Source organism: Mustela erminea, chromosome 5 (assembly GCF_009829155.1).
Source record: "Mustela erminea isolate mMusErm1 chromosome 5, mMusErm1.Pri, whole genome shotgun sequence".
Taxonomy (NCBI): Eukaryota; Metazoa; Chordata; class Mammalia; order Carnivora; family Mustelidae; genus Mustela; species Mustela erminea.
In genome coordinates this window covers 127,856,586-127,884,243 of record NC_045618.1, presented here as the reverse complement: position 1 = coordinate 127,884,243, position 27,658 = coordinate 127,856,586, and the positions used below count along the sequence as shown (strand labels likewise).

Sequence of the window (27,658 nt, the reverse complement as noted above, 5' to 3'; positions counted from 1 at the left end):
AGAGAGGCAGGCAGAGAGAGAGGAGGAAGCAGGCTCCCCGCTGAGCAGAGAGCCCGATGCGGGGCTCAATCCCAGGACCCTGGGACCACGACCTGAGCCGAAGGCAGAGGCTTAACCCACTGAGCCACCCAGGTGCCCCTGTAAGGCTTTTTTACCTTCTCATAGACACCTTCCTTAAGAGGTGCAGACGCGCATTGCATTCATCTCTGGCGTGTCTCTAGGAATGTCCTCATTGAGCGGAGTGTCCCCAGCAGTGAAAATTAGCTTGGGCTCCCAGTTCCTTTGCATGCTATCAACGTGCCTTCCTCCTGGGATTCAGCAAAGAACATGTGCTGCTACTTGTGTAAAAAGATTGTCTAGCTGGTGCAGGATGAAGGTGTATTTGATTGGGTGTGTATGTCAGGTGACAAAGGTAGGTTTCCCTGGAGCCATCAGCATCTCCTCTGTCTTTCTTTCTTCATGTCTGTCTATCTGGCTCTCTCTCTCTGTATTTTTTTTTTTTTTTCATTTCACAACCCGACTTCTTCATATATACTCTATGTTCGAGGCAAGCCAAATTAGTTCTCATTCCCATTCCCTCCTTCTTACTTTCCTGCTTCTCTGCGTTAACGTGTGTCCTTCACCTGGACTATCTATCCCGTTAATATTCTATATCTTTTCACCAGCCAGTTTTTTCCATTACTATTACTTAAGGACATTTCTCCCCAACACTCACCTACCTAATGATAAGCTTGGGGACTGGGGCCACTTCAGATGCCTTTTTGTTTCCCCCAAAGCAGAAAAGACTCAAATAAGTGAATGGTGAGGCACCTGCTGGGTGCAGCTGGGACTGTCCTTGGAGAGCACTCATCGAATTTGTCTCAACGTGAAGGAATCTATTCCTAGACAAATTCAATGGAACACCTTGGCGTCCTTAGCATTATCTGCTAAACTATCTGTTTAAATCTAGGACTATTATGTAAACACTTGGATGCTGATCGTGAAATAGCCATTGCCTCGAGACCCCAAGTGATCTGTGCTTTCCCCTGCATCCCTCCCATCAGGATTCCTCTCTCTCTGTACCATAAGGCCTGGGACAGCCAAAGCTTCTAGGACCCAGCTCCAGCGCTATGGCCACTGTCTGTTCTGATTAATCTGCTCTCCTGCTGCACTGATTGTTGAATATTGACTGTTATATTTTATAGGACCCCTGCTGATATCATTGTTATAGCCAGCATGACCCCCACAGAAGGCAGCTAAAGCCAGTTCCTATTTATGGGATATGTCTGCCCTTCACTTGCACAGAGAAGAAACTAAAGGTTTGAAGAGGTGTTGGGGATCCTTGAGTATTTTCCCAGTTTGACTGTAAAAGTTAATGAAATTAGGGCCCAAACTTAGAATACAAATATAGCTATAGATATATCCTATGATAAAAATAGATATATTTTTTTATAGTGGAGTCACTAGGATATTAGATTCCATTTGAACCTCTCTGTGCTGAGCAATTGGAAGCATATTAAAGCAATTTTAAATATAAGCATTTATTGTCTTTGCCTATAAGATATAACTTACCTGGGAAATTAAGAGTCCAGTCTGATGTGTCCTGGGTGTATAGCCTATAAAGGTGTTTAAAACTAAAGTATATTTATTCTGCATTTAAAGATGTTTAGAGACTGCCTTGTGTGTTAATGTGTGCTCTGTGACTAACACCATTTAAACACTCTGCCCCTGCATGCATTAATGTGTGCATTGAAGGGAAGAAGAGCAAGGGATGATAAACCATTAACTGCACGATGTTCAAGTCAGATTTATCTAAGAAAGAACGGCCTAGTGCATTAATGTGAATATTCAAAGATAGATGTTTATCTTAATGGACTCAGAGGTACTTACAAACAACATAATTGCTGAAGTCATTTTACAGGGCATTTATTCAGAGTGATTACATTTACTCTTACATTCTTTTATTTAAAGAATTCTACTTAAAGGTTTAAGTGAGACAGGGCTAGTGTGACCAAAGAACCATAGGTTGGTTCTTCCTGGTCTCCACTCAGCCAAGCCTCCTTGGCATGATGAGAAACAAAACCTCAAATCTCTTTTTTGGCACTTACTGGACTTTTTGCAAATGGCGGTCTATCAAAATGTTAAACTGTCCCAGTATCTAGATTATTACATGATACTTGACTTAATTTAAACCTCTAGCCCTGCAGGTAAGGAATCGACCCTCTGGTGTGTGGTTGTAGAATTGAAGGGAAGTTGTCACTAGGCTTATCTGGACCAATGAGAACTAGCATATCTTGAAAGCAAATATGTTCTTGTAGAGCAACTCCCGTTCTTGACAGATAGCATCTAAAAGCATTCCTGCTCCAGACACCAGCTAAGGTCGGAATTCATCATCATCTGACAAGAATGGGATGTGCTTCTCTATTCCACTCCTATTATTTCCACCCTTTAAACAGGACTCCTGACCTATCCAATTCTGGTCAAGCCATAGACATTCCCTGAGCACCTGCTACTCATTGAAACACACATGGCCCACCCAGGCTCTGGTCCAGCACTGTAGTCCTGTGGATAATTCAAACCAATATTAAATAACATAAGAATATCAACAACGTATCTCAGAATAGTAACATGTCTGAGTTGCTGATATCCGTTTCAATCCACCCGACAATATCTGTTTCAATCCACCCGACAAGAGCACGAGGTCGATGTCACTGTCTGAAGTTTACAGAGGAGTGAACCAGAGTGTAGATTGCTTATGACCACCGTGGGCTCCCCTCAGGAGGTAGAGCTTATGCTTTCTGACCCCACACACAACACTTTTCCCTTGATGGTATGCTTGGCTCTGTCTGCAATCAGGTAGAAGGGAAAACCTAAATCAGATGTGTATTTGAAGAAAGTACTAAGTTAGCCTGCTAAGAATATTTTATTTTTCAGCCATGGGATCAGGAAGAAGCTGCATGAAAATGTGTTGGCATTGTGTCCTAAAGAAGGATATGTAGAATCTTACCAAGTATAAATGGAATGAAATGCAGGTAGAGCTGAGTAAGGAGGGATATAAGCCAGGATATTGCCAGAACTTACCAGGGTTGTTCAAAGCCTGGCAAACATTTATTTAATAGTTGCAACAAGGAGCTGCTCACAGGCGCAAACGCTAGTGAAAGACAGTGCTGCAAAGTTACAACGGATCCCAGAGGTAGAAGATCTTGATTTTTTTTTTAATTATTTTTTCAGTCTCGAATTCATTTGATAGGCAATGGGATAAATTTAGACCAAGAGAGTGTCACTTTGAAAGCTATGCTTTTATTCTGGCAATGCTTTCTTAGGTTCATTGAAGATAGGTAAGTGGAGGCAGAGAGTTTGATTAAAGATTCTCAAGATTAATCTGCATAAGCAACCAACCAGAGCACATAAAATAAAAACCAGAATGGCATTTTAGAGATGGCCTTCATGGCACTTGGTGCCCGGAGGTGGGATGCTTAGCAGCGAGGATTCAGAAGTGACCTCGAGGGTCTGGGCTTGTTCCTGAGGGTAATGGTGCCATAGACAGAGGTGCCATTGTGTCTGGGATAGGCGGATTGTACATATTTACAGGATATTCAAATCAAAATATATTCTGTCACTAGGGTGAAAATGTTTATCCTGGCTTATCCAACTCCAAAATGTTCTCTCTCAAGGTCCTTTTGGACTTCCATCTGGGCCATAGAGTTGGCATATGAGAACACTGTAATCAGTGTGGAGCTTTCCAAGTCCCACTCCTGGGTATTACGAAAATGCCCCCTGGTGACTACTGCCCACCAAAAGCAGAGAGCACTCACATGATGCCTTGCAGCTCTCTGGTTGCTCTCTATGCATTGTTCTCTCCATTTTGATTGTGTTCAGCTTCTAGTAAGAGAAAATTTGACCTGCAGTGATTGAAGAGGGGATATATTTTTGTCACTTAACAACAATCCTGGAGTCTGGAAAGTAAAAAAACTACTTGTTTGGCCTCAAATCATGCATTTAAGCAATATCAGAGTCAGCTTCTCAGGTCTTTTGTTCTTTCCCTCACCGTACCAGTTTCTGATCACAAGATGGCTGCTGCTGCTCTAGATATCTCATCCAAACCCAAGGAAGAAGGGAAAGAAGTGGGACCTGCCATTTCTTCCTCTTTCATTGGGAATAGAATAAGTATTTCTGGAACCGCTAATAGATTTCCTTATCTATATCACTTTGTCCGTACTGATGCCGTGTGGTCACATCTAGTTGCAAAGGAGACTTGTTTAGGCAGGTCACATTGCCAGCCCTAGAAAGGAGGGAGAATAGAATGGATATTGACAATATCTCCAACACTTATCTTTCTTGCTACAGTGGAAACACTTTGAAGGCAGGGACTGTGTTGCATCAGGCCCTGCCCCCATATTATGATATGCTTTGTGGTGTTTTTTCCCTGGAACTTTGCTGGACATATAGAGGTCTGGGAGGGGAAGAGTCTGAGGAACCAAATCCTTGACTTGTGTGCTAAGTACCTTCCTTGTCTGTTGGTTCCTCTGAGCAAGCTTAGGAATGTGGGAGCTTCCGGATATATGTTAGAGAGGCTCTCTTCAGTACCTTTCAAAAAATTAAACATTAAAAAAGAAAGAAAGAATTAGAAGAAAAACAAGATTACCTTTTGGGAGGAAATCTATGCTGGTGTAAGAACAGAGTAGGGCTCAGGTGCATTCTTCAGTAATGAACGCATGAAAAGAAGCCTCTTACCTTATAAATGTGGCTTCTCTTGTTTATTGCCCAGTAATCCTGCTTTATTGATTTCTGTTTATTTCCAATCACCTAGAATGAGAGACTATGTTGCTTAGAGATCTTGATCCCTAAAAGATTGTTTAAAGCTACTCTGCTGTATTTAGTTGTTTATTTTTTTCCCTCAAAGTGATAGAATCAATACGAATACAAACAAAACACTTTTTCCTTTGCTCTCTAGAAGACTAGGGGGAAAAAATACAGAAAAGCTAAATAAAGATCCTTGGATTAAAAAAAAAAAAAAAGTCCCAGCAAATGACATATTGATTTCTTTCAAAGAGTCAGAGTGTAAATTAAAAATATTCTTCTGACATAAGTTTTTAAAGATGCACTAACTCAGCAGTATTGGAATTTACTGACTTTCTCTTCCTAGAGGACCAGTTCGGAAGGGCAGCCCACTTTTCCCAACATCAGCTGGCTCCCAGGACTCTCACTGGGAAGTTTACCTCACACTCAGTGCTGCCAAATGTCCTTGGTTCTGTATCGTGTTCTCAGTTCGTTTTTGCCCTCCACCACACTGCTGCCTGTGTACGTGTTTAAGAAAGCTGTAAAATTTTTTAGAAAATTCTGCGATCGTAGTGCTTTTTAATTTTTTTTTAAAGATTTTATTTATTTATTTATTTGACAGACAGAGATCACAAGTAGGCATAGAGGCAGGCAGAGAGAGAGAGAGGAAAGCAGGCTCCCTGCTGAGCAGGGAGCCCAATGTAGGGCTCGATCCCAGGACCCTGGGATCATGACCTGAGCTGAAGGCAGAGGCTTTAACCCACTGAGCCACCCAGGTGCCCCCATAGTGCTTTTTTAAAGTGGTTGCATTGAAAGTCTTCTTAGAATTCAAAAAAGAGGAAATAAACAGGCCTGGGACCTTATAATGAGGTATTCTCTGGACTGTTATTAAACTCCTGTGTGGGCAGATCTGGAGGTCTGGTGGGGGAGGGATGGGCACAGAAGAGCCATATCGGCGATCGGGCCGCGGGGGTTGAGAGGGAGGAGGGTGTCCTGGTGCTCTTCTCCCAAAGTACCTGTCAGAGAATAAGGCTTATGAGGCCAGAAGTGAAGCACAAGAGACCCAGGAGCGTAAACTATTTGTCATAATCTGAGTTTCTAAAAACCACGTTAGAACCCTTTGGCCTGGCTCAAAGACATTTTGCACAGCTGTTCTCAGGAGCAGCTGCAGAATTTGAGGGAACCAGTACAGAATAAAACGAAGGGGCCCCTCGTTCAAAGGACAGAAAAAAGTGGGAAAACATCAAGCTTTTTTTCCTTTCTCCATAGTCTCTCAGCTTGTCATAGGACGTTTTATTTGCTATTTAATGCCATCTTAAGTAAATAAAAATAAAAAACTTAAGTTATTGGCATGACTATTTCCACGCATCTTTATATTGCGTGAGTATAGTTTTAAATGCAAATACGAGAAGATTTAATTCGAATGCAGAATCAGCAAAATAACATAGTTCATATTTCATAGCTCACATATGCAAGTGTCTATTACTCTTACTGGAAGAGTGGGGACCGCACAAAGTTAACTCACCTGTCTTTATTTCACTTTCTTCTACTGACACTCTGTACCTTCACCTTACTGATAGTAAGGTAGGATGAAAGGAAAAAATCTCTGCGTGGCCCTTTCTCTTTCTATGTTATTTTTATGTAAGTGGTTGGCTAAGACAGAGAAGTAGGGAAGGATGTGATAGGTTTCCTTGGTGGCTTAGGTTCTGAGAACACCATTGCCTTCTCTCTGCTTTCTAAGCAGCTTTGATTCAAAGGGAAAGCATAGCCTGTGGGAGCCCCACTTCCTCAGCAGGTAACACACTTACGTGTGTTTGTATCAGAGGATATGGTATAAAACTCTCAAAGAAGGAAATGCAAAGGAGGTCAGCTTTGGACTAAGACTTTACCCATAGTCAGTCTTGTCTAGAGGGTAGAACCAACCTCCCAGGAGAAAAGGTTGGGGGAGTCGTTCAGATAAATCTGTTTGATTCATCGTATTCCACTACATGGTGGGTCCACAGAATCATGGGTTCATGGAGAACCGAAGTCTCTGTTCGTAGATGGGGCAGCAAGGAGCAGAGCTGGACACACACATTGCAAGTGTAGGTTTTCCTGATGCACGAGCTCCATTGTCTCACTGAACTGCTCTTATAAAACAATTTCAAAAATAAAATGGTTGAGGACCTCAAGGTGGTGAGGGCAGAGCATTAAACCAAGCTCAAGGCCCTTGTGAGCGCAGAGGCCTGTGTGTCTGTCTAGGTCTCCTGACTGGGATCACACCTGCTCTATTTCCTAGATCCGCTCTGATGGGGGAAGAATGCCATTGCCTATAAATTAGGGGGAAATTGCTAGCCATGCTGTCCATAAAAAATGAGAAATGAGTAGTCTTGGTTTTTCCCGCATGAAAGTTCTGTTGTGTTTGCTTCTGTGAATTGTTTTGAATCTGTATCCAAAATGAGATAATCCACTTAAGGCGCCTTGCAGCCTGGGAATGAGCAAGTGACATCTGTAGGCTGAGTCCATCCTGAATTTCTCAGGCAGCAGTACCTAAAGACTTTCTCTGACTTGGGATTTATGATAAAAATCAAAGAATATTTGAATCCATCCCCCGGTCTTCCTTTGTGGGAGGCTGGTATTGTCTTTTAGACTTGAGTAACTTGGGGTAAACTCTCAATCAAAAGCCAAAATCCCTTTGAATGTTCCTCTCTTGGGGTTTGATACGGTGTTATTCAATGCGCTCTCACATTCCCCTTATAGTTCTGACTCCATTTTAATGCAGATTCCCTGTAACTCCCTCTGTATTGTATTACATCAAATGTCAAATGCACAAAACTTCCTTTAACTGCTGCTGTTACTCTGACACCTGTATCTGCCTTTTCTAATATTATATTACATGGCTGAGTGGGAGATATTCTTTCCAGTACAATAAGGAAAAACAATCTTATCTTTTTGTCAGTAGGATTTTACATTCAATTCATTGCACTCCATTGTTCTGGATAAGTTTGCTCTGCCACATGTTCGATGAGTTCCAGGCTGTGTTAATATGCTGCTCCTTGTTGTGTTTATGTTGTCTTGAGCTTGCATTTCTTTCTTAGTTTCTTATTAAGCATGAACCTTTCACACTTTTAGTTTTCCAAGGTAGCGGTCCTCAGCCCTTTCCTGCATGGGCAGACATAACAGATGTTCCCATGCATTGCACACTCTTTTCTGTAAAAGTAGCTTTCTATAGACCAAAAAAAAAAAAGTTATCTTTGTATCTAACAAAACAATATTTTTTTATTTTCCCACTTCTTTCTTTCCTGCTCATCTTGCATACCTTAATTTATCAGTGACCAAAAGTTGAGAACCACTGCTCTTTGCTCTGGGCTGAATGGCTACCTTACATCTTTTTTGGGGAATTGCTGACCAATATCCAGGACTGGCTTTATCCTGCAACTCATTGTTCTCCTCCAGTGTTTGGCTATTATTAAGTCTTGTTAGGCTGTGATCTCAAACTGCCAGGAAGGGCTGTTTCTCCTATGTTGAGTGGTAAGGTTAGGCTACAAAATAGAGGGCCAAGACAAAAACCATCCCCACAAAGAAATATGATTCTACTTTTCCCCAAAACCCATATCTTCTCTCTGAAAAGAGAGAGAGAACATGGAGAAATAAATAATAGTACATTTTTGGTTCAAAAAAAAAAAAAAAAAACCACATTGGCGCTCTCCATGATAGAGACTTTTGTACAGAATTTTAATATCCATTAACGGATGCCTACATTATTTTTAGTGGATTCCATTAATATTTGATCCAGTCACTTGCCCCTTAAAAGCAGAGGCTTGATTTTGGTGAAAATATTGGAATAAAAAGCTTACTTAGAATGGAAATACCACCCCCCCCCAAAAAAAAAGGAGAAGAAAAAGAAAATAAAAAAGAAGGTAGCAGGCTGACAAGAAGATAAGCAAGCAAGAAAGGTAGATTAGTCCTTGGAATTTCAGCTAAAATTTTGGCATTCCCTTATAATGGTTACCCCCTAAATACTCAAAACAAAGTTTCTGGTGAGAACAAGAAGTTTATAGTGGAAACACAGCCAAGCCTTTCTGATTAGCCATCCTAGAAAGAACCTGCACCAATGAGAAACATAACTATGAAAGCCAAACCTTAGGTGTATATAATCAATAGGCTCCTGGTCTAAATTCCTAGAGATGGTATGTGGTTGGGTGGGTGGTTTATGGTTTTTTCTTTTTTTTTTTTTTCTTTCCCCTTGCCTCCTAAATAATATGTAATTTCTCCAGGCCAAGAAATAAATTGAAAGGATTTAGAGGGATTTGCTTATCAGTGGAACACCACGTAGCATTACATTCCTCCTGCTTTTGGGAAGGTACATTGAAGTTTGGTTAATCTTCTGTGGTTCAATACTCCTCTTCCCTCTGTCAGGCTGCCTTGAACAACAGACAGATTAATCCCCCTCCTCCTCACTCTCTTCTGCCTCCTCCCTTTCCTCTCTCTTGATCCATCCTTCCTTTTTTGAGCAGATGGAAGAAATCTTAAAACTGAAAAGAAGGAAAAAAAAAAAAAGATGCCACACCACATTTATTTATATAATCTGAGAAGACCTCAAGGATAGAAGGAAAGGACCCCAATCCTTGGCACAAAGTTTGGCTAAGCTTAGCTTGGTTCTTTCACTGTTAATTAAATCTTGAGTCTGCCAAGGGATTTCTTTAAAGGTGAATTCATTAGTAAAAGTTATTGTACATCATGCTGTGTTCTCATCCCACTCCAGTATATACAGTGTGGAAAGGAAGAGGAAGACTATGGAGGCTATGGAGAGGGAGCAGAATTTAAAGGAAGTTCGTGGTACTGTTTTGTTGGAGTCCTATACGATCTGCCTGTGAATAATCCGTTCTTGTTACAGTGGGCGCCACTGACGGACCTCACATTAACTTTATGTTTTTGTGGCTGATGGTTTAGCAGCCAGTCAGTGTTTTTGAGTTGAGCCTGGCTCAAATCCCTGTAGCCTGCGAGCCACATGAGAACAAGGACTGGGTGTGTCTGGCCCCCAGCACAGTGAGTGGCCCATCAAAGGCAGTTAATAAACATTTGTTGAGGGAATGAGTCAATGTGTGCGTACTTAAAATCATCTATCAAGGACAATTTTGTTTGTTTTTTGCGTTCAGTTTTCTTAGGGAGCTCTGGTCCGGTTAACTGAATCAGGTTACGCTGCATGCCGTGTCTGTAGCCCAGGGCGCTTCTTTTTAAAGCCTTCTCATCCCATGGACATAGGAGTCACGTAAAATATGAGGACATTGATATCTGACTCGGCGAGTGATTATCTCCAGGAGTGGGAAGAGAGAAGCGAGGAAAGGATTATTTTGAAAAACCACAATACGGTGAACTCCAGGAGACAGTTTTAAAATTCACAGGGTGTTGTTCCAGTAAAGGTACATGGGCACATAGAGGTGAGGCCTGAGGGACTCTCAGAAAGCATCTTAAGTAGATGGAACTTTGTCTCTTTGTCCCCGTCGTTCAGAACCCATCTCGTGGTATGCCCCGACCTCTCACACCTGAGTATGACAAGTTCAAGCCAGGTGTTTCATTTTCTCACAATAGTGTCAGTGGCTTGTTTTGAAGATAACTATAAAGGGGGTGTTCAGAATAAAATGAGGGTATTGATAATCTCACCCATGCATCTTACCATGTTTTCAGGTTGTTTCTGTATTGGGCTTGAGTTGGAGAGAGTGACGGGGTTACTGGGAGAGAGGGCAGGGTTGAGATGACGGCTTTGCCCCAAGATCCAGGCTTTTTCTGCCTTTGGTTTGGTCTAGAAATCATCCAGGGGGAGAGAGAGAGAGAGTGTGTGTGTGTGTGTCAAGCAGGGGATCTGTAAGCATTAATCTAAACCAGAACTATGCGGTGGCAACAATTTGATAAAGAAAATCCTAATAGGTAAATTCAAATTGTGATGGTCAAAGTTTTTAAAATCTCATTAAAGGTTACAGGGGTACCTAGAACCTATAGGTTCTTCTTTAATCAAAAGTATCTTAGACTCCCTTTATTTCAATAGAGAATAAATGTTCGTAATGAAGCTGCATGTCTCCTTCCGTCCTATGAGATGCTTTAAACCCCAGCTTTATCACGGAATAGAAGTGAGAGGCGAGAAACGAAAACACCACGCATTTGAAGGAATGGAATTCTTTTTAGCATGAAGCAGCTGCAGAGATGCATAGCTGTTTTTGGTGGGACTTCAGAATATTTATGGGCCTTTCTCTTTTCCTTTTTCACTGGAAGAAAGGCGATCATCATTCTTGAGTGTGTTATTTATAATTTCATAAAGCTGTTCTGGGGCAGGACTTATTTTATCTGGCGCTTAATCGCGGTCAAATAACTATGCTTCCAAGGAGCTGGGTGGAGAAAAATGATGATCCCCCTGAATGATTAGCCTCTTCTCAGTATAAGATAAAGGGCTGAAGGTGGGAATTGGAAGTCACAAATAGGCCTCTGGGAAGGAAGGAGGGGACATGGTGGGTCTCCCTTGCGCTCTTCTGACCACGGCAGCAGACGTTTTTCTAAATGCCAAATTAATGGATGGCCATGAAGAATGAGGGGGTGGGGGGTGCTCCTGGGAGGTAGACCCCTTCAGAGTAAATAATTAGAAGCAGGTGATTACAGGTACAATAACTCACTGGAGGAAAATGAGAAGCCAGGTCTGTGAAGCTGAGGGAATTGGAAGGTAAATATACCTATAAATTTACTTGGGTGGACAGAGTGTTTGAGCTTTCTTCTGTCCCAGTTTATTCTAAGGTAATTTATATTTAAGTAAAATTTATATTTAAATTTATTTATTAAAATAAACACTGGTAGGAAAAAAAAAGAAAGGAACACAAACGCAATAAAAAGATCTTTCAAGGAAAGAATAAAGAGGGCTCCTTCCAGACAGATATTTTATTGAGAATTATTCTAAGACCCGTCTTTAGTTTTATGAATCCTAGTACGGAACTGAGTTAATTTCAACATGTGGATTAAAAATATGCGTATTTCAAAATGGGGTAGGACGGGTTATTATTTTTAATATGGAACTCGGCTAATATAGGGGGACAAAGGAATATTTTCCTCCCCTTGAGAAGGCAAGGTAAGGTCACTGATCCGTACTGTGGAGGAATGGCGCAGTCAGCCCCAAGCACTACGTTCTGAAACCGCGTGTAAGTGCTTCCAAAGGAAGGGCCACGGATGATGCCGATGAGACATGGAGAGGGGAAAAGGAAAGATATCCCATAAGACAGGATGTTAAATTCATGCTCCTTATCCAAGTTTGCAAGAACAACACGATAACTCAGGGAGCTGTCATTCTGTCAGGCTGGTGCATCTTTTCACCCCTGTCCTACTCAGAGGTGTACAGAAAAACTGCTTCTTCATGCCTCGGAGCCTTTGCAAAGACTGTTGATTCCACCTGGAATGCCCTTCTCCTGCCCACAGCTCTCAGCTCTCCCCGCTTCACTGCTGCCTGTCCCTCGGGGCTCATTTCCACTTCCTCTCTGCCCAGGAGCTCTCTCTGCTCCCCTGATGTTTGCTCCCTTAGCACCTTCTGCTTACTCTTGTCATGACATTGAGTTTACTATGTCAACTTAGCCTGTTTACTTGGCCCTCTCTTCAGAGACTGGGAATTCCCAGAGCAGTGGAGCTGTGGTTTACCTGTCGCTGTATCCGTCATAAACGGCTACAGTGCTTGACACATAGGTGTTCAGCAAATATTTATGCAAGGGATAAAAGAATGAATGAAAGATGGCAAAGCACCTGATGATACCGTCGTGTATCACAGATGGTGGGTCTAAGAGTCCAGCCACGATCAAACTGTTTGGTTTGGAGGTGGTCACAGACCTTCTATTCATTCTTGATGGTCTTCTAGATAATGTAGATATTGGACTTGTGGGAACTGTAATATGTAAACACTTCAAGCTTAATCACAGGGAATTATGAGAGCTTTAGACAATCATTGTGAAGAAAAATAATAGGAAGATGGCAGAGAAAGTGCTTTGGTAAGCATTCCCAGCATAACATTAAGAATAGAAGAACTTCAGGAGCACCTGGGTGGCTCAGTGGGTTAAGCCTTTGCCCTAGGGTCAGGTCATGATCTTAGGGTCCTGGGATTGAGCCCTGCATCGTGCTCTCTGCTCAGCAGGGAGCCTGCTTCCCCCTCCCCCTCTGCCTGCCTCTCTGCCTACTTGTGATCTCTCTCTCCCTCTCTGTCAAATAAATAAATAAAATATTTAAAAGAAAAAAAAGAATAGAAGAACTTCTAAAGCACTATTATTCCTTGAAGGAGCATGGATGGTGGGCAGTTAAAAGTAGCGGATGTCACTACAAATGTCCACGCCCCAGTTATTATGATACTAAGATGTGGATATGTGTCAGCTACGTAACAAGAAGTCTGAATATAATAAGTGCTTAATAAGTGGAAAATATTAGTAGTAGGCATAATTATGGAAAGTTCAAATATCTTTTCCTCTCAAGAGTGCTAATTGGTCTTTTTTTCTAGAATTGTAAGTAATTATGAAAAACAGATATGATTGTAGGAAAATACACATATACACAACCTAGGGCTCCCACATTTTATTTAAGGACCAAAGTCCATAGTTTCCTTCTAGTCATAGTAATTATGTCCTGAGTCTTTGTGTATCTGCAACAGTGAAGCATAATTCACTAGCCATGGGAACCAGTAGTCAAAAAAGCATGGCTCTTTTCCCAAAGTTCCAAGTTAGAACCTGAATTTACTTATATTTGGGGAAGGACACAGACAGGAAAATGAAAGAGCCATGAAAAGAAAGCCTTCGATTTTCTGAGAGTAATGTGGAAACAAATTGTTCTTACTTTAGGATGGGATTCTAAGTGCATAGCATCCAAAAGCTTTTGGTTTGCAATTTTGGGGTTTTTTATATGGCAGGGAGGGAAGTAGTTAAAAAAAATTAATCCCTAAGTATAGTGTTCTAAATCCTGAGTCCTTTGTAAATCAAAGCTTGCTGCCCCTGGCAGAGCGAGAATTTCTGAGACGCAGTGCTCTGTGGCAGGCACGGCGGTGTCAGATGCCAGGTTCTCCAGGCAAACATTGGTTACTGTGTTGGGAAATGAGGGGATTGAGATGTTTGTAATGGCTTTGGGAATTTCATTGGCAGTGGCTGTAATTGGTGATGATGAGGTTTGAGAGACAGAAAGGAAGGGGATGGATTCAAATAAAACCCACACAGATTGTCTGGACCTAGAGCCATGGGAAACAGATTATCTTCCAGTGATTTTTAAGCTCTCTTGGCATCTCTATGAGTATATTTTTCTTGATCACTCTTTATGGCAGATGCAACCAGAGAAAATGAATTAAAATGGAGGTAATGAATTATCGGCAGCGAAGAACAGTTCTAATGGGGATGAATCATTGAAGGAAGAATACATAGGCGGATAGCAACTTTATTTAAACTAAGAGTGGCAACTAGGCTTGGAAGTGCTGTTACTGACTGAGAGATTGATTGCTTGACTTCGTTTTAGCTAACGTTTAGTGAGCTTGCCCCATACGCCAGGAACACAGCTTCACTTTTTCTTTCCTTAAAGATTTATTTACTTATTTGAGAGAGAGAGAAAGAATGCAGGGGGTGGAGAGAGACAGAATCTCAAGCTGACTCCCCACTGAGCTTGGAGCCTGACCCGGGGCTCAATCTCACGACCCCAAGATCATGACCTGACCCAAAACTAAGAGTCAGACACTCAACCAACTGAGCCACCCAGACATCCCCAGAACTTAACTTTCAACATTACACTTCATGACAAGAAACTGTGTTTATCCCAATTTACAGATGGAAAAATGGAGGCTTGGAAAGAGGAAGTAATACACACACACACACACACACACACACACACACACACACACCCCATCTCTATGACTATAAGTGTAGGAGCTGGGAGTCACAGCTGTGCTCTATGGGGAGTCAGTCCTGCTTATTCCATGCTCTGCTAGATGGCCTGCCGTTGACCATCCTTGGAGTCTAATCCCTATTGGGGCGGGGGGGCTAAATGTGTTTTTGTTGCCTGGGAGGAACATTATATGCATATAGAAGATCTGCAGAAATCAGACCTCTGGGGAGTAGTGTACTGTGCCACTTAACTGGGGGAAAAGGCCATGAAACTGTTGAAGAGCGTATCTGTGGGGTCTGCAGGGGTGGTTGGGCCCATGTTGGGGACAGAAGTGGAGGTACTGTTGGGGACACAGTCACCCAAACCACACAGCTTCAGGGAATAAATAGTATAGTATTAGAGGAGGCAGTGGGACGCTGAGAGGAAAATAGTAAATATCCTTCAATCTCAGAGTCTAGTACTCTCCTTGGGAAAAAAATAAAATAAAACTCTATATCATATCTCTGGCTAATCAAAATTCATATAACTTTCTTAGAATTTACTTTCAGTTCTTGTGATGAGTTCACTAGATTGGTTTTCACTCAATACTAGGACCCTGAGCCAGTTTTGGCACATACGGGCCATTTCTCAAGGTCCTTGTAATGAAGTCACCAACAATTAATTTCCAATTGATTACCTTTAGAAGTATATTCTCAACCTCTTTTTTTATCACTACCCTCTAAGGAGTTTTTTAGACCATTTCTTCCCCTAATTGCCCTTCTCCCATAAAATTTTAATACCACTGCTAGACTGTATATTTGTTTAAGTACTGTAAGCTTTTGGCAGGTCAAAAAGTGTTTTCATATCTAAGATCCATTCCCTCAAACACCCAAAACAATTGTTGCTGCCTTATGAGCGGTCTTACCTGAATGGATAAGTCATGCTTTCGAATTACCCCACAGTGATGAGGACCCTTCCAAAAAGGCTGTTTGCCTCTTGTGATTGCCTTCTGCAGTCCAGCAGTGAACGTGTATCCCCTTAAAACCTCCCTTCCGTAAGTAACCGAAAGTGGGCATGCAGAAAGCTCAATCACAACAAGAAATTCCAAGGAGGCATGCTCGCCTTGTTTCTAACACAAATCAGGGTGACTCTGGGACACAACTGCCAGCTTCGGTTGCTGGAAATGAAATGCACCCTTCAGTCGTGTCTAATTGAAAAAAAAACAAAAAACAAAAAAAGTATGTTTGAAAATTCTTTTTCTTTTAACTTTAAGGAGGAGCAGGGTTGAAGTATCTCTCTGTCAAATGTGGAATAACAATCAATAACGGTGTTTAAGGCACCTCTTCTCTACCACTGTCTGTTAAGTGAAATCAACGACCTAGTGGGATTTTTCTATTGTTCTTTGTTGCGTCCAGTAATTCTGTGCTTCGTGTGTATATTTCAAAGAGGAAGTGGTCTGGGAATGCTAAGCATAGGGGTGGTCACGTGCATTGGTCTGCTTGCAACCAAGTACTACACACTGAATGGCTTCAACAACAGAAATTTATTTTCTCACCGTTGTGGAAGCTAGAAGGCTGAGGTCAAGGTGTGAGCAGGGTTTTGTTGTTGTTGTTCTTGTTTTTTCCCCTGAGGACTCTTTCCTTGGCTTATGGATGGCTGTCTTCTCCCTGTGCCTTCACCCGTCCCTTCTGTGCATGTCTATGTCCTAATCTCATCTTTTTATTGAGGACCACAGGCATAGGGTTTGGCTCACCCTAGTGATCTCATTTTAACACAGACCCTATCTTCAAAAACTATTCCTATTCGGAGGTACTGGGGGGTTAGAACTGCAGCATATGAATTTTGGAGGACACGGTTCAGTCCAAATCTAACACCATGGAGGAAGGGTATAAAAGGAGCTTATGTGAACCACAAATGCAGACTTTGACTAAGAGCTATCTGTTCAAATCCTTACTGTTTCTTTTGAGTTCTGTGTCCTCTGAACTTAAATTCTCCTTAAAACTCTGTCCCAAAGGACCGTTTTGAGAAGTATATCTAATTAGTTAATAACAGTTATAACGAATAAATACATATACATGTCTAGCTCAGCATCTGGCTTCTAATTTCTCTTTCTTCTTGAATATGGATTCAGACTTCAATGCATTGGGAATAATAAAACTAAGCAAGTCACTTAATATTATTAATATCAAGAGGGGGAAAGAAAGGAGTTTATTGAACAACTATTATATACTGAGTACTCCTATGCGCATACTAGGACAAAAATTTGGTTTTAATGTAAGATCTGTAGATTAATTATTCAATAGTGTTAATTGTGCATGCAATTTCTGTCAGGTACAGAAAGTAGTCTTCTTGTCGCCTGTGCAGCAAAGGCCCTTCTTACTACCCATTCCCAGTTTCCCGTATTTCTTGCAGTGGATTCCCTGGCATTGGGAGGTTTCTACAGGATCCAACAGGAAAAAAAAAAAAAAAAGTGTCACAAGTTGAATTACTGTTGTGGCAACCAGATTTTTTTCTGCTGTCGTCAGAAACATTCTTACCTGTGTCCGGAGGCTGTCATGTGGTATTTCTCTGCTGGCCTACATTACTAATTCAGCTAATTGCAGCAATTACATGAATAGATCGCTGCTAGCAACAAAAGCCATTATGCTGTTCCTGAACAGACTGCATTCCACAGCATTCATTAATTACGCCTGCCTATAGATTCACAACCACCAAATCATATACTTAAGACCACACACCATATGCACTGAAACCCTCTCAAAAGTTTGCGGTGCCTTTCCATGCTGGCTTGCACTCTTATAGGGCCCACCATTTGTATAACCCTCCTCTTGCCCTTCAGATTCTCAAAATTGAAATCAAAATCAGAATAGAGTCAGGCTGTACAATGTGACTTACAGGGATGGGATAGTCTTGAGCCTCCTGGAACCACCTGGAGTCATTCAGCTTTTCATAAAGTCCAGGTTGTCTGAACCCTTCGCCATTCACAGCTGCATAAGAGTTTTAAATGCTCTATCCTCCAGCATGCTCTCTTCAGAGAAGAGAAACATAATAATGATGGGAAGCAGGACATCGTGATAAGTCTTTGATGCTTCTTTTCATTGGTTTCCTTATCTCTCCCTCTCTTCTCTCTTCCCCTTCCCCCTACCCCATTATTTTTCCTTTGATACACACAGCCAACATCAGATGACCTTGTTTCATCTGCTGAATGTTCAAGCGATGACGAAGACTTCATTGAATGTGAGCCGAGTACAGGTAGGTTAGGTCAGTCTTGTTTTGCTTGCTTTATTTTTACATTTGCAAAAAAACAATACATACATATATGTGAATATACATGTGTTTTATATATATAATAGTGTGTTAATGTATTTCCTATATCTATATATGTATAAGCATACATATATAAATATTAATATATAATAAAAAGCATCAAATCCCATGGAAGGAGCAGATAAGAAGCCAGGGAAATTTAACATCAGTTCCTGACACCCAAAGAAAAATCTATGGTGTACCACCTAACATTGAGCAATTGGGCACCCAGATTAACTATGGGACCAGGAAAAGTACAGCAGCCCCGGCGACTATGAAATTGACAAAGGGTGGTGGGGGCATGAAGATATCCATATCGGAATAACATCAAAACACCATGAACCCAGACAGGAGCTATAAAGATCATTTAAACGTCCTGAAATGTTTCTGAGCCTGTATGGAAAACAAAATAAAACCAGAAACTCAACCCAAACAACAAAAATGAAACAACAACAACAAAAATAAAAAGAAAACACGATTTCCATGGGATTGCAACAGCAGTTAACATGGTATTATATTTATACTAATTTTGTTCATTCTGCGTTTAGAGAATTGTGCAGTAATATAGCATAGGAAACACAAAATTAGTACGGAACCATGCCATGTCAACGGCTGAGATGCTTCAAAATGTATCTACTGTGCTGAAGTTAAGAGGACTTTGGCCACTCGAGGCTTCAGTGTGTTACCCATTCGCACCCAGATACATTTTGATATTTTATGATCTTTCTTTATAGTGAGCTATATATTGTCCAGCAGGCAACTGCAGTCCCTGATTATTTCCTATCAATTTTTCCAAGTCGTCTGTTTTGAGACTTGCTATAAGTTAACATTTATATATCTATATAATAGAGAACAGATATCATCGAATTTCTGTGTATGTTTAATAGAATTAAAAGCTGGAGTTGGGTTAGGATCTTATTTCTGCAAAGGCTGAGAGAAATAAATAGAATATTCTAGTTGTTTCTTTGGGTTGTCTTATTTTTTTTTTTCTTTAAAAAAAAAAAGGTGAGCCATGAAACATTTTCTTTTGCTTAATTCTAGAGAAATTCAAGGTTTGTGAAAAAAATACAAAAGTAAAAACCTTCCATTTCTTACCCCAAGATGATTTATGGTTTTTTTGTTTTGTTTTGTTTTGTTTGTTTGTTTGGTTGGGTTTTGTTTGTTTGTTTTTTTCTTCTTTTCAAATTTTGTTGAAGTTCTGACTGGTATCTTGCAAGTGGCTTTGAATCAAGGAAGTTCTGTGGGTTGCTATTTTTAGCATTACATGGGGACATAATAATAGGTAGGGCCTTTTGGAATATGACCTGTTCCTTTAGGAGCTCAGTTGTATAGAAGGAAAGTAACTCTGGCGTGGTGGTCAGAATTTTTCAGATTATTAGATAATAATCTTGATGTACTACATGAGGTTTTAATAACACTGGAAGGAAGATACATCCAGTCTGTACCAGAATTGGGTATCATCACTCATTAATTCATCCATTCATTAATTCAGTAAATATTTCTGAGCACCAGGACAGGATATAGTATATCTCTAGCATTGAGGCCTTCCTGTCCTACTGATTTCCATAAGCAAGCTGTTGGAAAATAGAATTAGGAGCTTTGTTACCTAAATTTCCTCTCCAAAATAATTCAGTTCAGCAAATATTTTTTGAGTTAACTATATGTTAGGCAGGTAACAGATATTAGGAATTCAGATATGAATCTGTCATGACCCCTAAGATATGTATTAAAGTAACTGATTTCGTGGCCAATAGTTTAAGATACCTAGACTTTACATTGAATTTTTTGTTCATCCTTTCTCTGGTTATCTTGCTTTCATAGCAGTAATATCTGTATAGATGCAACGTTATTGTTCAAAACTGGATTTTCAGTCTTTTTACAAAAATTAAGGCTTGGCCATTACAAAATATTGCCACTGTCTCCCGCTACTACCTTCCTGCCTCCTACGCGTGGTCATCACCATAGCAACCTCCCTAATAAAACAGAGGGCTTTTCCAGATCTGCTTCACAAGGTCTACAGCTCCAGGTTGTGGGTGTATATTGCCATTTGGTATTGAACTCGAACGGGCCCAAACCTGAATGGCTCCAAACTAAGTCCATTTGCTTTTTTTTTAGTGGCTGCACAGGTGTTTCATCTGATTCAAAAGCAGAGGACAGAAATTCAATGCCAGTATTTCTTGAGTAATATAATTACATGGGGCAGGTGGGAGAAAAAGGCAGGTTTTAAAACAATCTGTTGTGTTTAGAAAGGGGGTGTGGGAGGGGGTTATATAAATAAGGTAAGTGACACAGTGTTGGCCCTGAAGGAACTAACATGATTCCCTCTGCCTGGGACTATTCAACTCCTCACATTGGAAGAACAAGTATTTCTTCTTTCTCAATTTATTTATTCCATAAAGTATTCCTGATAAGTGATTCAGATATACACGGAAATACGTTAGAGGCATATTTAATACAGGAAGGAGATAGATATTCCTACTGACACAGAGATTTTACCCTGGGGGCCTGATTAACACTGATGAAGGTTATAAGCATAGAGATACTGAGGCTTCTTTTGTATTCTATGAGAAATACCTCCATAGCCTTCACATCTTCCCCGAACAATCTGGATTTAAAAATCAGAAAAATTTAAACCAGTTATTTCTGGAGCTAGGTTTTGCCTTGTCAAAAGAGAAATCTTCCGTTGCTCATACAGCAACAAATAATGGTGAGGTTTAGATTACTTTGACATAATTTGTTAGTCTGAGATTCTGTGTGAATACGGAGGTTACAATTCTGGGTTTGAACATTCTAACTCACTGCCTCAGTTTCTCAAATTTTACTCTTTTCCAGACTAGATGTTTGATGGAAATATACTAAATGTGGTTAATTACCCAGGCCTTGTTTCATCTTACTTAACAACGACCTTTTCTTCTCTCAATTTGTTAGCCAGTGTAGGATTTTCTAGCTTTCTCAGTTATTTAGGTTCATTAAAACTCTCATTTTTCATAAGATTGAATAGATTAGTATATGCTCTATTCAACAACTTTTGTTTTCATGTGAGCATCAGATTTTTAATGGACTTGTTTTTCTTAACATAATCTTTGCTAAGTGAGAATGGGCTTTCCATCTCCTGGTTTTGAATCAGATGTAAGCAATTGCCTTTCACACCCACAACCTGCATTGACACTTAGGGATCACCGTCCTTTGTAGAACTCAATCAGATCATCTTAAGGACCACTTAAATTTTTTTGGAGTTTGGCTGATGATAGTCTAGAAATCTTAAATCCAGTGAGTGTAAAATACTCTCTGGTTATAATGAGTAAAAAACAAATTAAAAAAATAAAAACCCTAGGCCATGAGAGCAAGTCAGAAAGTGAAAGCTCCAGGAGTATGTTTATATTGAATTTATATGACACTCAAAATACCTCAGAATCTTAGGTTAAGATTGGAGATTTTTTGTATCTCTAACTTCATCTTCCCTTAAAGACCTAAATAACACCTGTTGAATTATTTAAAATACATGATTCCATGCAAATAAATTTCACCTCAGAAACCCATATATCTTCTTCTTCAAAAAAGAATTCTCTACTTTTTTTAACGAGTCACAGGTCAAACTGCATTTTCTGAACATTTACATGGAGAAACCAGCATTGAAACTTTATAAAATCATAACAAAGATACCTGCATTAAATGAAAATATTCACAAGAATATTTGAATAACCAAGTACCTAAAATTGAGGGTCAGGATTTTAATTTTCCTAATTTGTACACATGGATTATATTCCCCGCAAAAGAAGTTGGTGTCTGTTTAATATTTCAGACTTGTCTCTTCGCAAACAAATTCTTTCCTTCCCAAGTATGCTTCTATTGATATGAAATTGTGCAGTGAATTAATGTTTCATTGTTCTCACCTCTTTGGATGCAACAACAACAACAAAAAATAAGCTGGGGAGGATTCATGTGACCACTAGAAAATGGGATTATTGATAAATGATATGGGAAATCAAATTACAATTAAGATCTTTAGTAAATTCACGTTTGTGATCTAAAATATGGGAACTGATTCTGATATATAGAGAAATTGACAAAATTCACTTCCCAAATGGAAAAGAAATCTTCTCTCCCTTCCCCGGTCTAGACCTCCACTGTCTATGTCTCTGGAAGTAGAAATACTGTGATCACAGGTTACCTCTTATGTAATAGAAAATTATCAGCTTTCTGAATTCTATATATTTATAGTCTCAGTATCTTAAAGTACTTAAGGCTGGGGTCACAGAGCAGAGATTAAAAAAAAGAAGAAGAACAAGAAATGCCTTTTACACCTGAGAAATGGGCATGACAACAATTAACCATATTGATTATCCAGCCATTACACAAGGATACATTTTTCTGGTTGTCAATTAGCCAGGTTTTTTGCTTCTACTTTTGTTAAAACGGTTCTTGGTCAAATCTCAAGGGACAGTCCTCCCACAAGAGGGCAGACAGTAAAAAGGAAGTAAGGATGAATCACATCCACCCATCAATAGACTGTGTTAAACAACTTTCATAATGGTGGGGTTGAGGGAGATGTTTAAACTACTGGCAGTAATTTGAGATCACAAAATAATGACTATCCCCAGAGTGATTCTCAGATGTATTTTCACTCCTGAAATCCACAGCCCTCACATTTGCATTAGGTGTTATTGCTACTTTGTTCCTCTTTGTTAGTCACACAATAATATTCAGCCCAGTGTGGGTGAAATTTAAATTTGGCAAAACACCAAGAGCATAGCCTTATTGTGTTCTCCAGGTAGAACTGGGTTCCTAATCTTTATCAGTTTGAGATTCCTCAATATTTATAAGATGAAAATCTGGCACTCAATTGTTAATAACTCACGAAATCCTGAAGGTTCTTATTTGCTGAATCACCATAGGAAATGCAGCTGAAATGTTAAGACAATACTGATTTTGGGTCAGAATGATAAGAATTATTTTTCAGAATCCACAGATTAAAAAAAAACCCTCTATGTGCTGGTCATTGGCTTTAAACAGGATATTTGTAGTCTTATGTGTTTATAGAAATATACCCTGTCATTAGCGTTTTCGGCAAGCCTAAAGCATGAGCAACTTACACATTTTTATTACAAAGAAATGGATTTTAATTTAATTTTAGAAAGACTTTTCTACATGGAAATATGGACTAATGACATAATGATTCTATTTGCAGTCTTGAGTTTCCATACGGAAAGATTTTTATAAAATTAAATAAAATTCAGTGTATAGTAGAATAATAAATGCCCAAATAAAATGCCTTAGGAGTGTCTGAGTGTCTAGGATCCACCTTGAAGCTTAAGTCTACTTTAAAACACTTTTAATAAAGGGATAATGAAGTAATCTCAGAAATGTTTTATTTTTGCTATAAAGACTATAAATAGATGTAAATTTCATTAATTTAATTGCTCATTGTTGGCTAGACATTAGTCATTTTTACATCTGAGTTATAATACATGTCTAATGTATGCAAAAGCAAATAGGTATTCATACATTTAGATCTAGGCTAACCCCTACCAATTTTTGAATTTCATCCAGTGATTTATAAATTAATAGAGTATGTTGATGGGTACATAATGTTCCCAATTTAACGGTGTAATTTCTGTTTTCATTCATTAACCCACTCGTTGATGAATCGTATCATTCTCTTATAACCCAACTTCACTTCAACCCAAGCTAATTTTTAAGTTATTGAAGCAAAGATGTGCCCTTTAAATCCTTAATGGTAAATTGCATTGATAATTAGGGTATGAATAGAAATAAAAGCATAGGAAAGTCTGATTGGCTAGTACACAATTATGCGAGAGATAGCTCAGGCATGACATACAAAAAATGGGTGGCTCATGGATTGACCATTATCATGGTTTTCATAACAAAAACAGTAAATCGAATAAGAATGATAAAAATGGAAAAAAAAATGTTTCCATTACCCACGATTTTGTGGCATGTTGAGAAGGGACGGGAATCAATAAGATCAATGTGTAAGTACACACATTTCCATTTGAAAGTTTAATGATTTGTGCAATAACCTTTAGTGACTGTTCTGTGTAGGCACCAGAATAGGTGCTAGGAAAACAAAAATAAGACAAAACATCTTCAAGGAGTTCGTAGTCTATTAGGGAAGACAGATAGAAAAATAAAAGGAATAAAAAGAGAAAAAGGGAAGAAAGGGAAGAACCAGTGTGGACAGTGAATGGAAATGCCTAGAATATTGTCCGAACTTGGAGGAGAGGTTACTAATTTAGAAATAACATAGCCTAAGAGTGGGCAAGAAAAATAAAAATCATAGAAGATGATACCAACCCATGACAGAATCACTTACCCCCCCCCCCAATCATTCTTCTATATCTTAGTTTGAGGGCACAGAATTTCAGATTCACTGTGATTGAAAAATTAGTACAGTTCAGTAATAAACTTGTCTTTGAACACACACAGTAAGGTCTAGTACCAGGTCTTCTTGGGTAGCAGGGTAAAGATGGTTGGGCATGATGAAGGGAGAATTTCAAGCCAAACTCATGAGAACTTCCTGATTTCAAATGCCAATGCAAGTAATTGATAACAAGTGAGCTTAATGAAATCATTAAGCAAGCCCCCTCCCCTCCAAATTAATAAAGAGGGATTGGGTTTCCAAGGAAAGGTTTTTATGAGTTTTCTTTTTTTCTTTTTGTTCTGTATTTTTTCTCCCATTAAGTCCCCAGTATAAATACTGTGTATATATATATATATGTATTTGTATATAATGTCTGTGCATACTAAATGTATAGTACCTATCACGCCATATATATGTAGACACAGTATAAGTGATATTAGACTAATGTAAACAGAGATTAACAACAGTCCCTGCCATCAGTCATGTGTTTACACAGAAATTCACACCTCCATTTTTACATCAGCCAACACAGACTTGCATGATACTGTTTTAACTTGGCGAACAAAGCATGCGAACTTTTCTTTAGGTTTTGTTTTTTTCTGTATCATAATTACAGTGACGATTCCATAATTATCCCTGGGAGGGGTGGAGAGAAAAAAATTATACAGATATATCTATCCATATATGCACATTCCTGTGTATATATATCCATAGATATATATCTTGTATATATTTGAAAAACATTTTCTGTCGTTTCACCTCATCTTGTGCCGCATGAATTTTTGGTGATTCAATTTACTTTATTTTGTTTTGATTCACATTTAGTATTTTGATCATTATGGCTATGTGAAACTCATTGCTATATTTTTATTGGTAATTATAATCATTTTTTAAATACCGAGAGATACATAGATGTACAAAATAAACAAGGCAACAAAATCTTTTCTTGCCATCCTAATCTCTAATTTCTCCCCTTTCAGCATATCCCTCCAGTATTTATCTTTATGCTCGAAACAAAACAAACCCCCCTAATTCCAAGAAAGTTGTGTACCAAAGAATGAAATACTGTGTTTTCCTCTTCTTCCTCCTATATAGATATTATTTTTCCTTTTAATTTCCTTCCTTTTCCCTTTTCCCCATATCTGCACAGGCCACTTGGCTTTCTTCCCCCCCACCCCCACCCCATCCATGTGACAATATAATTAATTGAAAGGAGGACAGATGAGTCAGCAAAGAAAGAAAGAAAGAAGGAAGGAAAGACAGACATCCAGATACAACAGAGAAACACATTCCTGCCCACAAATTTCAGATGGCATAAAAAGAATTTTATTGCAGATGTAGAATATTTGTTGTATCTTTTATTTCTGGACCAGCCTAGGATCATTGCGTGGCATGCAGTGATAGTTTTGTAGCTAATCAACTAACCATGGCCTTCATCACCAATGCATGGCTGTAACGATGCCATCTTGTGTTTCATCCAAGTGACACATCCCGGCTAACCCAGCAAGTCCAGTGTATGAGTTGTGGGGGTAACTTTCTTTCATAGTTATAATTTCGTGGGTTCTCGTTTTTCCTATTATTTCCATTGGGTCACGGCAGCCCCCACGAGCTGCTCTCACATCTCTGTATGGTTTTGTTCTTGTGTTTGCTTCCCTTGGCCCAGCAGTCGAGCATGTGTCTCTTGTCTGGTACATCTGTCTTGCCATCTTGTCTCGGAGTCCACTGTCGTGCTGTTGTTCTGTGATTCTGTTCTCTGTTTGTAATTCGTGGTTTGAAATGCTCTTCCTTTATCTCTCACTCCCCTTTTGTCTCTACTTTTAACCTCACCCCTAGGGAACTTCACAAAGAAGCAAAACAAATTTTCAGTCGAAGTGTAAGGCTGATAACTGTGCTTTGCATCTGGAAGTCATAAGTTGTGCTTTTTACTGGCTGGGGGTGGGGAGCGCAAAACTTAGAGTGGGAAATCGCTAATGATAAGAGCCAAACAACCACGTGATCAACAACAACAGGAAACCCTTGTTGATTTTTTGGGCATAATCAAATGGGCTTACTGATAAAGAGATTTTACGGACAGGCTGATTTCCGGAGAGTTTTTCTATTGATTATCAGTCTTCTAGTTAAACCTTTTCTTCAGGAACAGATGAACAGAAAGGTTTTTCAGAAAATGCTAGTAAGAAAGGATCCTCATTTCCGCTATATAGAGCAGTGCCTGTTCCTGAATTGGTAAGGAATTTGTGAGAATTGCAATGTGTTTTATTATGAAAAGCATTTATGTTTATGCATTTTAACCTAAAATATAATATAAATGTGTTTGGCAAGACATTGGAGGGAAAAAAAAGTAAAAAGAAAAAAAAAAGCTTTTTAACTCACTGGTTCTACCTCATGCATATTTTGAGGTGAGAGTATCTTTTGATCTTTCAGAGTCAAATGATGTATATTTTATATTATTTTTTTAATTCATGGAAGCATTACCAAGCCAACACTTTGACTTCGACTAAATCCTTTCTTTTCTCTTTCTAAAGCACATGACATTGATAATAACTTTAGTTCTGAGAATAGAGTCTGAATTTCTTGAGAGAGAAGTGGAGAAAAGTGCCCACTTTTCCAGTGTCCACTCAGGCCCTGGACAATACTTCTGATGATCCAGAAAATTTGTGGGATGACTTGGAATGATGTGGTTTGTTTAACACTGATCGTATGAAGACGAATCTTTGTGACTTCACCTCCTTATTCATAAAGGTTGAGCAAGAGAATATAAAATAAGTATGCAATGGGTTAATAGATTCAAGATTTTTAAAACAGTTCCAAGATTCTAGAAGTCCATGGTTCTAATCTGGAAAAGGGAAAGCATGTTGAGGCAGATGGTTTTATGATGAGATGTCTCGGACAGGTCCAGGTAGCTCTGTGCTGCTCTTTAGGGTAAGGGCAAAGCAAGAGGAGCTTAGTGGGCACTGTGCATAGAGAAGAACTTTTTTAAAAAGACAGGAAAGGAGAGAGGGAAGACAAAAGAGAGTAAAGGGAGGTAAGGTGATAGGGAGGGGGGAGAGGTATTCATGAGGAATGAGGGAAAGCAACTAGCCCATATGTGTTAAGAACCAGCACACACACAACCCTGACTATAGTGTTTTCTGTCGTGTAAAGTATTGCCACATGCCTGAGTTCAAGCCACAAGTATGACAACACGAAACTGAGAACTGGGAATTACTGCTCATTAGTTCGTGATTATGTAGTATTTTCACCACAGACACTACAGACATCATCACCTCGAGAGCACAGATAACAGTAAAATGTAGTGATATAACCAGGAAATAATGAGTTTTGGGTTTTTAATACCTTGTTTTTTGTCATAACGTATTTAATTGCAATTTTATATGCTTT

At 39.4% G+C, this 27,658-nt stretch overlaps 1 protein-coding gene across 50 annotated transcripts in view; it reads left to right on the top strand.

The window, feature by feature from the left end:
• NRXN3 (neurexin 3) overlaps nt 1–27,658 on the top strand; it is a 1,567,429-nt gene that overhangs the window by 1,499,794 nt on the left and 39,977 nt on the right. For 30 of the 50 annotated variants that reach the window (XM_032341546.1, XM_032341543.1, XM_032341519.1 and 27 more), the window contains one exon: nt 17,766–17,853. In XM_032341546.1, coding sequence (XP_032197437.1) covers nt 17,766–17,853 — 88 coding nt within the window. The remainder of the gene's footprint in view (nt 1–17,765; nt 17,854–27,658) is intronic. The other 20 variants (XM_032341548.1, XM_032341549.1, XM_032341551.1 and 17 more) reach the window with 1 other exon arrangement.